The sequence below is a fragment of the Sinocyclocheilus grahami genome, unplaced genomic scaffold (assembly GCF_001515645.1).
Source record: "Sinocyclocheilus grahami isolate Dianchi unplaced genomic scaffold, SAMN03320097.WGS_v1.1 scaffold75.1, whole genome shotgun sequence".
Taxonomy (NCBI): domain Eukaryota; kingdom Metazoa; phylum Chordata; class Actinopteri; order Cypriniformes; family Cyprinidae; genus Sinocyclocheilus; species Sinocyclocheilus grahami.
In genome coordinates, this window is record NW_015505254.1 from 467,439 (window position 1) to 480,662 (window position 13,224).

The 13,224-nt window shown below is 35.8% G+C and overlaps 2 protein-coding genes across 2 annotated transcripts in view; one reads left to right on the forward strand and one right to left on the reverse strand.

Annotated features, from left to right (window-relative positions):
- Positions 1-2,570, forward strand: part of LOC107585848 (fibronectin type III and SPRY domain-containing protein 1) — a 20,320-nt gene extending 17,750 nt beyond the window's left edge. The window contains exon 13 of the mRNA XM_016273006.1: positions 2,287-2,570. Coding sequence (XP_016128492.1) covers positions 2,287-2,397 — 111 coding nt within the window. The 3' untranslated portion in view covers positions 2,398-2,570. The remainder of the gene's footprint in view (positions 1-2,286) is intronic.
- A 1,954-nt stretch (positions 2,571-4,524) lies between these two features.
- Positions 4,525-11,965, reverse strand: LOC107585907 (actin cytoskeleton-regulatory complex protein sla1-like). The gene is made up of 11 exons (XM_016273088.1): positions 11,626-11,965; positions 10,003-10,074; positions 9,664-9,783; positions 9,436-9,499; positions 8,532-8,624; positions 6,881-6,973; positions 6,665-6,718; positions 6,465-6,530; positions 5,573-5,629; positions 5,189-5,305; positions 4,525-4,544 (listed from the first exon to the last, which is right to left on the reverse strand). Exons 1-11 carry the CDS (start codon positions 11,716-11,718, stop codon positions 4,525-4,527), a joined length of 849 nt encoding a protein of 282 aa, XP_016128574.1. The 5' UTR covers positions 11,719-11,965.
- Between the last annotated feature and the right edge of the window lie 1,259 nt (positions 11,966-13,224).

Consider the following 13,224-nt stretch of genomic DNA (forward strand, 5'->3'; position numbering starts at 1 on the left):
GGGGCGTGTTAGAACGAGCCGTTTTAGGTACGCATGGCTGACTCTTAACTTTTATAAAGAATATCTCGTTGGATTTGAGACGATAGTCTTTGCAAATTTACAGATTTTCTTTATGCACCAAGAGCTTTTAACACTCCAAAGAGATTGGAAAAAATGAAATCGCATCATATGACCCCTTTAAGTCAAGTATTCTTTTAATATATATATATATATATATATATATATATATATATATGTGAATAAATGTCATATTTTATGAACCATACATTGTGTTGAAGTCATTTTTATTTGGTGCTGAAGAAATGTAAAATCTAAGTACTCAGTAATCTTACATATTAATGGACAGATTTAATCTGATTTAATTTTACATATGATGGTTGATGTGCTCAGATTATTACTTAAACAATAGATAAAAACAAGATGTGGTTTTTATAATAGTGATTAGGCGTCCATACAGATCATTTCCATGCTACTATCCTGGGTCACGAGTGTGCTGGATGATTACTGACGTACAGCAGGGTCATCATATTGGAGTAAAGAGGTTAGGGGAACGTTATAATAACGTTCTGGTAACCAAAAACTAGGGCTGCACGATAAATCGCATGCGATATTTAACGCGCATCTTATCAGTAAAGCCGGTTCTGTTGCGCAAAACCACATTCATATTCGCACAATTTTTTGCGCTGCTCGTCAGTGAACAACGGCTCTTTGTAGTTAATGCTGCTCAATGTGAAAGCACGCAGGTGATGGAGATTTACCGCTGATTACAGAACCGGCTTTACTGATAAGATGCGCGTTAAATATCGCAAAAACTAACGCTATGGGAATGTTAGATTAACGTTCTGGGAACCAAAAACTAACGTTAGATTAACGTTCCAAAAACTAACGTTAGGGGAACGTTAGATTAACGTTCTGGGAACCAAAAACTAACGTTATGGGAATGTTAGATTAACGTTCTGGGAACCAAAAACTAACGTTATGGGAATGTTAGATTAACCAACTGGGAACCAAAAACTAACGTTATGGGAATGTTAGATTAACGTTCTGGGAACCAAAAACTAACGTTATGGGAATGTTAGATTAACGTTCTGGGAACCAAAAACTAACGTTCCAGGAACGTTCTGGGAACCAAAAATTGTTAGCTGGGTATAGAGCAGGGGCGGCGGCGTTTCTGTATGGCAGAGTATGGCAGTTGCCATACCTTAGCCCAGTCAGGTGTGCCATGAAAATTTATCCAAATGTAATATCTCTTATTATATTTCCTTATTATTTAAAATTAGAGGGTTTTTACAAATATTTAACTAATAATAAAACTCCGTAACGCCATTGGATTCTCAAACTATTTGCCATCTAGTTGTAGCCAATATACTTTTTGTACATTTTAATTATCCTGTGCATATCGCGCTTCATCATTTATATCATGAGATTTTGGCCAAGTGTATTAAACAACAAGAAAAACTAAGCACCCATATAGCCACAATAAACGTCATATAACCTGTAAAAGTTGATGAAAGCATATAATGCGATGCACTTGCCGTTCTATTGACAGACAAAACACAGATCATTCGCTGACTTGTTAACTCCATTTGAGCTTGATTTTCATATAATGTTAAGTGCAAATGTCTGACACAATACCAACACACCAACACTAGTGTTTAAGTAAGCTTCGCGTCGGGGTCCTGATCACCCTGTCGGGGTTTATTCTGAGATAACAACCGCTTATTACACGGCTACTTGCCACATAAGTAAATAATTAGACGCGAAATATTGATTTGAGTTGAAATATTTCGAAATACTTCATAGCTTCCGTGAAGACAGCAGTTGCGAGCAAGCGGCAAATTCAAACTAGACGAACATTTAAGGGAAACGGTGCAGTCAAACCACTTATACACAACATTTCACCACAAAAATAATTAAAGGGGTCATATGATGCGATTTCAAGTTTTCCTTTCTCTTTGGAGTGTTACAAGCTGATTGTGCATAGATAAGATCCCTGACGTTGCAAAGACTAAAGTCTCAAAACCAAAGAGATATTCTTTATAAAAGTTAAGACTCTGCCACGCCCCCCTAAAACGGCTCGTTCTAACACGCCCCCACATATCTACCTCACTATGTGGAAATATTAGCATAATGCCGCCCAAATGTTCACGCAAAGAAAGACGGCGTGGTTTCAGTAACCGCAGTTAGTGTTGAAGCAGCATGACAGAGAGACGCTGTGTCTTTCAGATAAAATGTTTTTTAAATAAAGATGGCGGTGACGTTGAGATTCTCTTTCGTCCCCTGTAGGTGTGGAATGGGAGTTTCTCAGTGCAGACGGGCCTCCAGGTACCCATCATTGTGCTGAGCGGTCAGAAGCGAAACAGTAATACAAGCAGCTCTAATGCCAGCCTTACTTAAATCAAACTTCACTCTAGAACTGCTACACGTACGCACAGGTTTGGAGAACACCTGGCAACCCTTACACAAGCCTGGAGGCTCTTCCTATCATCAGTATGTCTTGCCAGCCCAAGGGGAGAGCTGCTCTAGATTCCTTTCCTCATTCCTTTTAGCTCACTGATCCGGATCCTGTGCCTTTCAGTGTCAACGTTATGGGAATGTTAGATTAACGTTCTGGGAACCAAAAACTAACGTTATGGGAATGTTAGATTAACGTTCTGGGAACCAAAAACTAACGTTCCAGGAACGTTCTGGGAACCAAAAATTGTTAGCTGGGTATAGAGCAGGGGCGGCGGCGTTTCTGTATGGCAGAGTATGGCAGTTGCCATACCTTAGCCCAGTCAGGTGTGCCATGAAAATTTATCCAAATGTAATATCTCTTATTATATTTCCTTATTATTTAAAATTAGAGGGTTTTTACAAATATTTAACTAATAATAAAACTCCGTAACGCCATTGGATTCTCAAACTATTTGCCATCTAGTTGTAGCCAATATACTTTTTGTACATTTTAATTATCCTGTGCATATCGCGCTTCATCATTTATATCATGAGATTTTGGCCAAGTGTATTAAACAACAAGAAAAACTAAGCACCCATATAGCCACAATAAACGTCATATAACCTGTAAAAGTTGATGAAAGCATATAATGCGATGCACTTGCCGTTCTATTGACAGACAAAACACAGATCTCCGTCATTCGCTGGTCAAAAAACTTGTTAACTCCATTTGAGCTTGATTTTCATATAATGTTAAGTGCAAATGTCTGACACAATACCAACACTGACGACGCAGTGTTTAAGTAAGCTTCGCGTCGGGGTCCTGATCACCCTGTCGGGGTTTATTCTGAGATAACAACCGCTTATTACACGGCTACTTGCCACATAAGTAAATAATTAGACGCGAAATATTGATTTGAGTTGAAATATTTCGAAATACTTCATAGCTTCCGTGAAGACAGCAGTTGCGAGCAAGCGGCAAATTCAAACTAGACGAACATTTAAGGGAAACGGTGCAGTCAAACCACTTATACACAACATTTCACCACAAAAATAATTAAAGGGGTCATATGATGCGATTTCAAGTTTTCCTTTCTCTTTGGAGTGTTACAAGCTGATTGTGCATAGATAAGATCCCTGACGTTGCAAAGACTAAAGTCTCAAAACCAAAGAGATATTCTTTATAAAAGTTAAGACTCTGCCACGCCCCCCTAAAACGGCTCGTTCTAACACGCCCCCACATATCTACCTCACTATGTGGAAATATTAGCATAATGCCGCCCAAATGTTCACGCAAAGAAAGACGGCGTGGTTTCAGTAACCGCAGTTAGTGTTGAAGCAGCATGACAGAGAGACGCTGTGTCTTTCAGATAAAATGTTTTTTAAATAAAGATGGCGGTGACGTTGAGATTCTCTTTCGTCCCCTGTAGGTGTGGAATGGGAGTTTCTCAGTGCAGACGGGCCTCCAGGTACCCATCATTGTGCTGAGCGGTCAGAAGCGAAACAGTAATACAAGCAGCTCTAATGCCAGCCTTACTTAAATCAAACTTCACTCTAGAACTGCTACACGTACGCACAGGTTTGGAGAACACCTGGCAACCCTTACACAAGCCTGGAGGCTCTTCCTATCATCAGTATGTCTTGCCAGCCCAAGGGGAGAGCTGCTCTAGATTCCTTTCCTCATTCCTTTTAGCTCACTGATCCGGATCCTGTGCCTTTCAGTGTCCTGAATTCAGACATGATGGGGTATTACTCTATTTCAACATGCAAAGAGCTTTAATAGCCTTGAGTTCATGTGTATATCACTAGGGCCAAAAGTTGCTTTTTTTTAGCATTTGTTCATTCGAATCACAGTATTTGAGCCACATTTGAACAGTTATTTCAATGCAACAGCAGCATGTTGGTGTTATGGTTTGAAATCTCAGACGAAACTGTATTATATTTACACACTGAATGGTTTTAATTATATGTCTGGAATTCTGCTACAGTAGCTGCTTCCGTATACTTTTTAAACTTGCAGTTAGTATCAGAGTAGCACAATAATCTTAAGCTAATTCATAGAAGTCAAATGCCTTTTATAGAATGTATTCATTCAGCAGTTCCAGCATCTGAAGAGGATGGAGGCAGGTTTAACAAACCATTTGGTTGTGCACGATCAATGATGTGTGTGTGTGTGTCCATGTTCATGATCTGTCACCCAGAAAGGTACTTTTCAGTGTTCTTGATGCAAATATTTACCAAACTTGACTTTTTTGTATGCCTGCTGCAATTACATATTACAGATGACAGAAGACAGCCATTTTTCTGCCACATTGCTGTTCTCTGAAAGGGATAGTTCACCCAAAAATGAAAATTCTGTCGTCTTATCCGTTTTTCCAAAACTGTATGACTGTTTCGCTGGAATGCAAAATAAATTTGAATAATGCTGGAGCTTTCATGTTTTAATAAAGGACATAAAACATGTGAATTTTCATAAAAGTATACTCCCTATATTCCAAAGTTTCTAAAGTCATTTGGTAGTTTTGGGTAAGAAACTGCAATTTAAGTCAATAGTAGTTAATAATCTTCCTTTTCAGTCAACAGTTTTTCAGTGAAACATTTGAACTCGGAACCAAGTCAATCTGATTCATGGCTGAATTGGATTGATTGATTCATTGTGTCAGAGTAAAAAAAAAAGTTAGATAAGATATCAAATTGAAAGTAAAAGATTTAGAGTGAAATAGTGGCACAAAAACAAGAAAATTGTTCTTACTTATGTCAACATGTTGTTGCTGACACTTGGGAATATTGTTAGGCATGCCTGACAAGCTGTTGCTTCGGGAACTTTTTTTAGGGTAGCCAGAAGGTACCAAAGGTTTCCTTTCAACATCTACATTAAAAGAGAAAACATTAAGATGCCTTTAACAATTTCAATGAAAAGCAGTGACAAGAGATCTGAAAAACAACATTAGGGAAGTGATCACAACACTGAGACATTTATTTGTGGACATTTAAGTGTGTAGTATAGTAGCACCAAAGAGACGTCAAACTTGCAGTGCATCATTGGAACACCCTCACCCAAACAATCTCGGATCTCAAGATATCAGTATTTCAGCCCAGACAACAATCTCTCAAAAACAATTCAAACTGAACTCACCTGAACTGCTGATTAGATCTGGAGGCATTGAATTCTGATGAGGCAAATATCGCCCTGCTAAAACAAAATACCACCATCAGAATGATCCAGTAATAAACAATATTTTTATTATTATTAATTAAAATTATATATTATATATATATATATATATATATTATATAATTTATATAATTATAGTTAATATTAATATCAAACCAGACATAATTAACAGACGTATACTTAAACTGAACCTTACTGTAAAGTGTTAACAGAACATAACAAATGACACAGTATCATTTCATAGAGGAAATTTATATATTTGTATATTTGCATTTGAAACTTTGGGATCGATACGATTTTTTATGTATTTGAAAAAAGCCTCTTTCACTCAGGCTGCATTTATTTAATCAAAACACAGCAAAAACAGCAGTGCTATTACGAAACTACTGTGAAATACTGTTACAATTTTAAATAAAGTGTTTTCTATTTTCATGCATTTAAAATGTACTCCTGTGATGGCAAAGCTGAATTTCCAGCATGATTACTCTAGTCTTCAGTGTCACATGATCCTTCAGAAATCACTCAAATATGCTGATTTGGTGCACAAGAAACATTTCTTATTATCAGTGTTGTTAGAACGTGTTTAATATTTTTGTGGAAACAGTGTGTTTTTTTTTCTTCAGTGAATAGAAAGTTCAAAAGAACAGCATTTATTTAAAACAGAACTATTTTACAACTTTGCTGTCCAAATCTTTGACCGATTTAATGTCTAATGTGTGAATAAAAGTATTAATTTTTTTTCCATTACAAAAACCTTACCAACCCTAAACTTTTAAATGGAAATGTATATTGTGCTTTGTATATATTATTATGTATTTAATTAGAAATATAGGACATTATCTGTTGGTGTTACCTGGAAGACGTGGCAGGACAGGAGGTGGAGAACATGCTGCATGATCCACCTCATACTCTCCAGCATCTGCAAAACACAAACATACAGTAATCGAGGATCAACAACATGCATTAGAAACACAATTTAAAACAACTAATCAAAGTAAATCATCTGCAAAACTCTCAATTTACAGATATTCTAAAGTGTGTATAAGGACTCACTTGAGACATTGATGTAGGTGTTTGGCTCGGAACTGGATCTTTGATTGTTTGGGACTGATCATGCAAATCAAAAGAGTTACACTACATTTCATGTCTTCTAAGTGTAGAGCTGTCAGCTTAAGTTAGACACTCATTAAACTCAATGCAATACGTTTATAATGATAGAGAAGTTCATTAGATGTATTTGTGCTTGAAGATGATTTAAAGATGTATTACCTGGTTTTGGGGGTGGCACTGGAGGAGTAGGTGAAGGGACTTTGGGACATTGCACAATTGTCTCACCATTTTCATTATTAGTCTCAGCAAATGCTAAAAAAGAAAAAAAAAATATGAATAGTATATATCAGATCTATTAAACTGGCCCACATGATGTTGCCAATTGCTTCTCTTAAGACTGCTTACCTTGCATTGAAATAATAAAAATAATTTTATTTATGTTATATTCTATTACTTGCTGTAAATCTCTAATGTCTGTCATGCTCTGTGGAGAATGTGCGTCTCAATCGTCTAACTTTAAAGGGGTCATATGATGCTGCTAAAAAGAACATTATTTTGTGTATTTGGTGTAATGAAATGCGTTTATGCGGTTTAAGGTTAAAAAACACATTATTTTCCACATACTGTACATTATTGTTTCTCCTCTATGCCCCGCCTTTCTGAAACGCGTAGATTTTTACAAAGCTCATCGGTCTGAAAAGCAAGGTGTGCTCTGATTGGCCAGCTATCCAGTGCGTTGTGATTGGCCGAATTCCTCAAGCGTGTGACGGAAATGTTACGTACCCTTACCATATTGTGATGCCTGCGGCAACCACATGTGACGCTGGACTCCGCTTCGTCCACGGTGAAAGTCGATCCGGCGATCGACAAACAATACCAGCATTCATTAAATTGGAAAAAGAGAGAAACAAATCCACCAGTTTAAACAATAATGGAATGAGTATTAGATCACGCTATCAAACATACTGCATCTCAACCAACGTGTTTTGTTATGCAAAAGAGACCACATTCATAGTGAAAAAGCTGTTTCAGCTCTGGCATCAGTCTAATTTACTTCTAAGAGCAGAGCTGTCAGTTTAAATTAACGGAGTGTCTATTTACACTAAGTGCAAATAGCCCGCCTTCTTGGCAGAGGCTATTTACACTAACTCTGCCAACCAACGTCTGATTGGGATAGTCAAGACCATAGACTGTGGTCAAGACTGAGAAAAAACGCTCATCGCACACCAGTTTCAATAGCTAGCTGTTGAGGCGCGTGCTTTTTGACGCAATCGACCCGAGTTCGAACCCACCTTTTGCCGAACTTTTTTTCTCCCTTTTCAAATCTCATATCGCATCGGAAAGGCATTTATTTTCAATAAAAATTAAGGAAATTATCAAAAAGTTGAAAATAAAGTATCGTGTAGTGTTAGGGTAGGTGTGGGGAGGGCTTTATTGTCCCCGTAAGGTTATTTATATAATCCATTTAATAATTTTAATTAAAATGATAATTTACACTCAATACATTATTATTGCGTACTGTTTTATAATCTACTACAATACTGAGGTGCAGATAATTGCTACCATTTGCAATAAGTAGTATAAATAGCAGAGAAGCTTGCTGTTTTAACAGTGTAAATAGAATTTATAGCGATTTGCAATTAGTGTAAATAGCATATCGTTAAAAATACTGCTATTTTCACTTAGTGTAAATAGCATCTATCGCTAAGAAAATATGCTATTTGCACTTAGTGTAAATAGAATCTAATTGCTATTTACACAGTGCAAATAGCCGCTGCCTTTAATTAAAGTCAATACAATATGTTCAAAATTGTATATAAGTTCATTAACAGTATGTATTTGCGCATTAAGATGATTGAAGATGCATTACCTGGTTTTGGGGGTGGCACTGGAGGAGTAGGCGAAGGGACTTTGGGACAATGCAGACTTTTCTCGCCATTCTCATTATCAGTCTCAGCAAATGCTGAGAGGAAAAAATAAAAATAGTATAAATTTGGCCTATTAAACCTATATTAAACTATATAAACATAATTATTTGCTGCAAAACTCTGGCTGTCCTGCTCTGTGGGGAACGTGTGTCTCAACAGTCAAATATTCAACTTTAAATCAATACAAACAAACAATACCAGCATTCATTAAGTCAGAAAAAGAGAGAACCAAAACTACGAGTTTCGTCTAGAATGGAATGACAAGTATTATTACACGCTACTGAACAAACTAGTTCTCAACCAGTGTGTTCATGCAAACCATATTCATAATGAAAGAGCACTGTTTCAGCTCTGGCAATTTTACAAGAACTTTTTGAATTTATTTTGTAAATGATTTTCTCAAATTTACTGTCTTGTATGAAAGTTAATGAAAGCTTGAAACATTTATGTTTTATGGAGTGAAGGAATATGCTTAGTAAAAAAAACACAACTGCCTTTATACATGAATAAAACTTAAGCCATAAAAAAGGCACAGTCAATGTGCCTCGTCTGAACAAACGCAGCGTTATTTGATAACTAGTTATTTAATAGTTGTAGTGTAAATGCATATGAGGAGACATCCTCTAAATATTTTACCTTCATATTTCTAGTGATGTCTTTAGAATTTCACTTTAGCAAAGTGGGTTTACTTGGCAAATAGGCCTCGATAAAATTCTAAATATATCAATAATATTTAAAATCCTCAAACTTTGTTACATGAAAAAATGGGGGGAAATTTAAAATTTTCACAAATTTTTGAACAGATTTTAGACCTCATTATACACTTCAAGTGTTTTTCAGAAGCACAACTAACCTTTGAAACTGAGAGCATGAAGCCTTTCCACAGTTCTCGAGCCTCAAGGCTGGGGGCCTGAGAAAACAGAGGAAAAAGCATCATGGGTAACTGTGTGCATTATCAGATTTCAATAACTCGGGGGTTAAACAGCTGTAAGTGTACTGCAGTGAAATCAAAGTCAAGATTATTTTTTAGAGTTCGTTTTACATAAAAGGATCAGAGACGGGAGAAGTCCTTACAATCATTTTGATATCTTCATTTTTCATGTGCAGAGTGAATCTAGCAGCGTCCAGGTTTCGGTCGCGACAGCAGTCATCTGATACAGAGACGAGATCAGAGAGCTCCAGCTTCTCTATATACTGTATTCACAAGCACAAGCAAACAGTTGATGCATTAATAATCGGTATATAGACAAACATATACAGTACAGAATCAAACAGCTTTCAGGCCTGCAAGCTTGCATTTGAATACCTTTATGCAAATCTACATGTTAGAAAATGCACACACACATTGAAATTATTTTCTAGCAGCTATGTTGTAAGATTACATTGAAAAGGCAGCTTGTAAAAATCACTTACAACACTGTCTTTGGTGCTATTGTAGAAAAAGAGTGAATTGCCACATAAACTGGTCCAGAGTTTACGACCCATCTGTGCAAAGAAAAATAAATGTTTATTGAAAATAAATAAATTTTCTGAAAATAATAATAATAATAATAATAATGAATAACTACTGAAAATATCCCATATTGTGTAGATATATAGTGTTTTCACAAACTGCATTTTTTTTTAAAGAATTACAAGCATAAAGAATACAATGGAAAATTATTTTCTTCATAATAAACACTTCAAAAACAAGACTTGACCCAGAGGCATGGTTGTTTTATAGTAATTTTAACCAGTTGACATGAAATTAAATGATCTTATATTAGTTATGATCCTAAACTATCAGGAATGTGTATGGTCAAATTAAAGCATAAGTCACAATGCAAAATATTTACCCTCCAATGAACAAATAAAAGCGCAAATGTTCACAAATGGGTTAGTGGTGATGACCTCTACCAGCTGGATGTAAGCTAAGACCTGATATATTAAATGAAAGAAAATCTTAACTAAAAACATATTCAACAAATGCAAATCTTTTATCGGTAGTGTTGGATCTGCAGACAAATATGTCACCAGACCATTTTTTTTGTTGACATTTTCACATTTGTAGGAAAAGAGTTTCCATGTTGCGACAGACCCTTGCGTAACACTGCTTTGATGGCCACAGGAAACCTCTCCTGTTTTCTTCAGGATCACTGGTCACATCTTTATTGTCTTTACTATTTACTTGCATTGAAATGTAAAGCATTTCATAGAACATAGTGTCTGGTCATATCTTTATATTTGGTGTATTTACTATTTACTCACACTGAAATGTAAAGCATTTCACAGAACATGCTGTGTTAATGCTAAAAATGCACATTTCCAACAAAGGGCAGGGGGTCGCATTATGGGTTAAAAAAAAAATCAAACAATATGTGTCATTGCAATTTAGGATGCATATTTCCAAGTACAACAGAAAACTATATATATATATATATATACATATATAAAAATATAAATAATTTTCAATATTTAAGAAGTTAAAGACACCAAATATTATATGTTGAAGATTAACCATGAAAGAATTCAAATGACTGTTGATTGTGCCATTTAGAGAGGGATAATCCTACAGAAAAACTGATAAATGCGGATTAAAAATTTACAGTAACACAAGTAATGTGTGACATAGTAGAAGATTACAACAATGGTTATGATAAGATGGTTCACACTGCTAAACTCTAACTGAAGCACAGTAAATTGCATAACTAGCGGAGCTCATTCTTTTTATGCAAACCAGTGACTTATTTCAAATTAAGTGGTAACATCTAATGAAAAATGGCAAAATGGGTTACACAAATTGATTAAACTTAAGCCTCCGATCATGTATCGTTTCGAAAGGAAAAGGCTTTTTACTTTTTGCACTTGTATAACAACCCAAACCATTTAAACTATACACATGATGAAGATACAGGTACAGGTGTAGAAGAAAATAACCCTGCTGACAACATTTTAAACCCTAAACTGGATCCAGGTTTTTGGGGTACACCTTAGATAATCCAGCTGGAATTCCTCTTTAGGATCGTACGTGTAGGCTACATAAACACACTGACTCACCTTGTCTTTGATTGATTTCTTTTCCAGAAAGCCCTCGTAATAGCATGATGGCAGTTGAGATCTCACTCGTTTAAAGCGATTTGCTGCAGCCATAAGTTACACTCCCGTCAACGGCAAACTTCTTATAAAACCGTTCAAGTGTTTGAAAGAAGACGCTTCAATGTCCACCTGCGCGTTTCATGCGTTATTAAACGTTCAAATAGCCTACATAATAGAGTTCACGTGCTAAAGCTTTATAAAAAGTTGGTGATGAAGAGAAAGCTTGTGGACTAGAGGTAACACGGCCGTCGTCAAATGCCTATTTGAAGAGGTCTACGTGCTGTCATGCTCCTCCCCCACTCCTTACCTGTACACAGGTGAGTCAGGTGCTCTCGAGGGTTGCCGGAAGGCACAAAAGTCCCGCCTATTGTGAGGAACCATAAAGCTGACAGCAGCACACAAATATCCACCCCTTGGTCATGTAGACGTAAGCATATGGGGAAATACTCCTTTGAAAGTAACGCCCATTTCCAAAACGCTTCCGATAAATGGACGCTTTGAAAACAACAAATTGTAATTCTTTCAATTGTAACTGTTACAGAAACTCAAGGGGTTTCGCAATCTGGGGTTATCCCAAGACTTCTCATACATATTTACAGCACTCACCCTGTATCTGAAAATGTTGTTTAAATGCTTAAAGCATTTAAACAACATTTTCAGCATTTAAACAACATGCTTTAAATATACATTTTTGTACTTACTAATACACATCTTTACCAGATGTATTATATTGGGTGTGTGTATATATATATACACACACACACACACACACACACACACACACACACACACAATTCTGTTGTAAATCTGGTAAAGATGTGCATTAGTATGTACAACAATTTACATTTGTAAATTTATAAAATGTATTATAATGTTTAATGGTATTATTCACTTTATTTATAATATAGTAATAACACAAAACACACCCACACATACAATTTTATATAATAGTATTTTGCGCATGTGTGTGTGTGTGTAAAATAGAAACAAATAGGCTATATTTTATATATTTACAATTAATTTGTATATCACTGTTTTTCTCTCTCTCTCTCTCTCTCACACACACACACACACACACACACATATATATATATATATATATATATATATATACCCATATAATCAGTTACTGCTGGCTTCTTCTTTAGACGGTCTTGTCCATTATTTACATAATTGATGCAACAATCATGACATCTGAAACACAATGTTTTTCCTTAAAGAAGCTACAAAAATGACAAAAGTAGGTCAAATATAAGTCACTGTACAGTAATGTATGTAGATTACCATTAGATTCGCAGAGGTTGTTCTGGAAAACCTGATACATGTCATTAAGGGGTTATGATAATATTGTTTGAAATAAATATAGTATGTGTTTAGCGTGTCTGAAGCAGTTTGAGGTTTGATTTAGGATAGCATATTTTAAACAGATTTTTTTTCTTTTATCTTAAAGAGGTCATATGATGCTGCTAAAAAGAACATTATTTTGTGTAATGAAATGTGTTTATGCGGTTTAAGGTAAAAAAAAAAACCACATTATTTTCAACATACTTTACATTATTG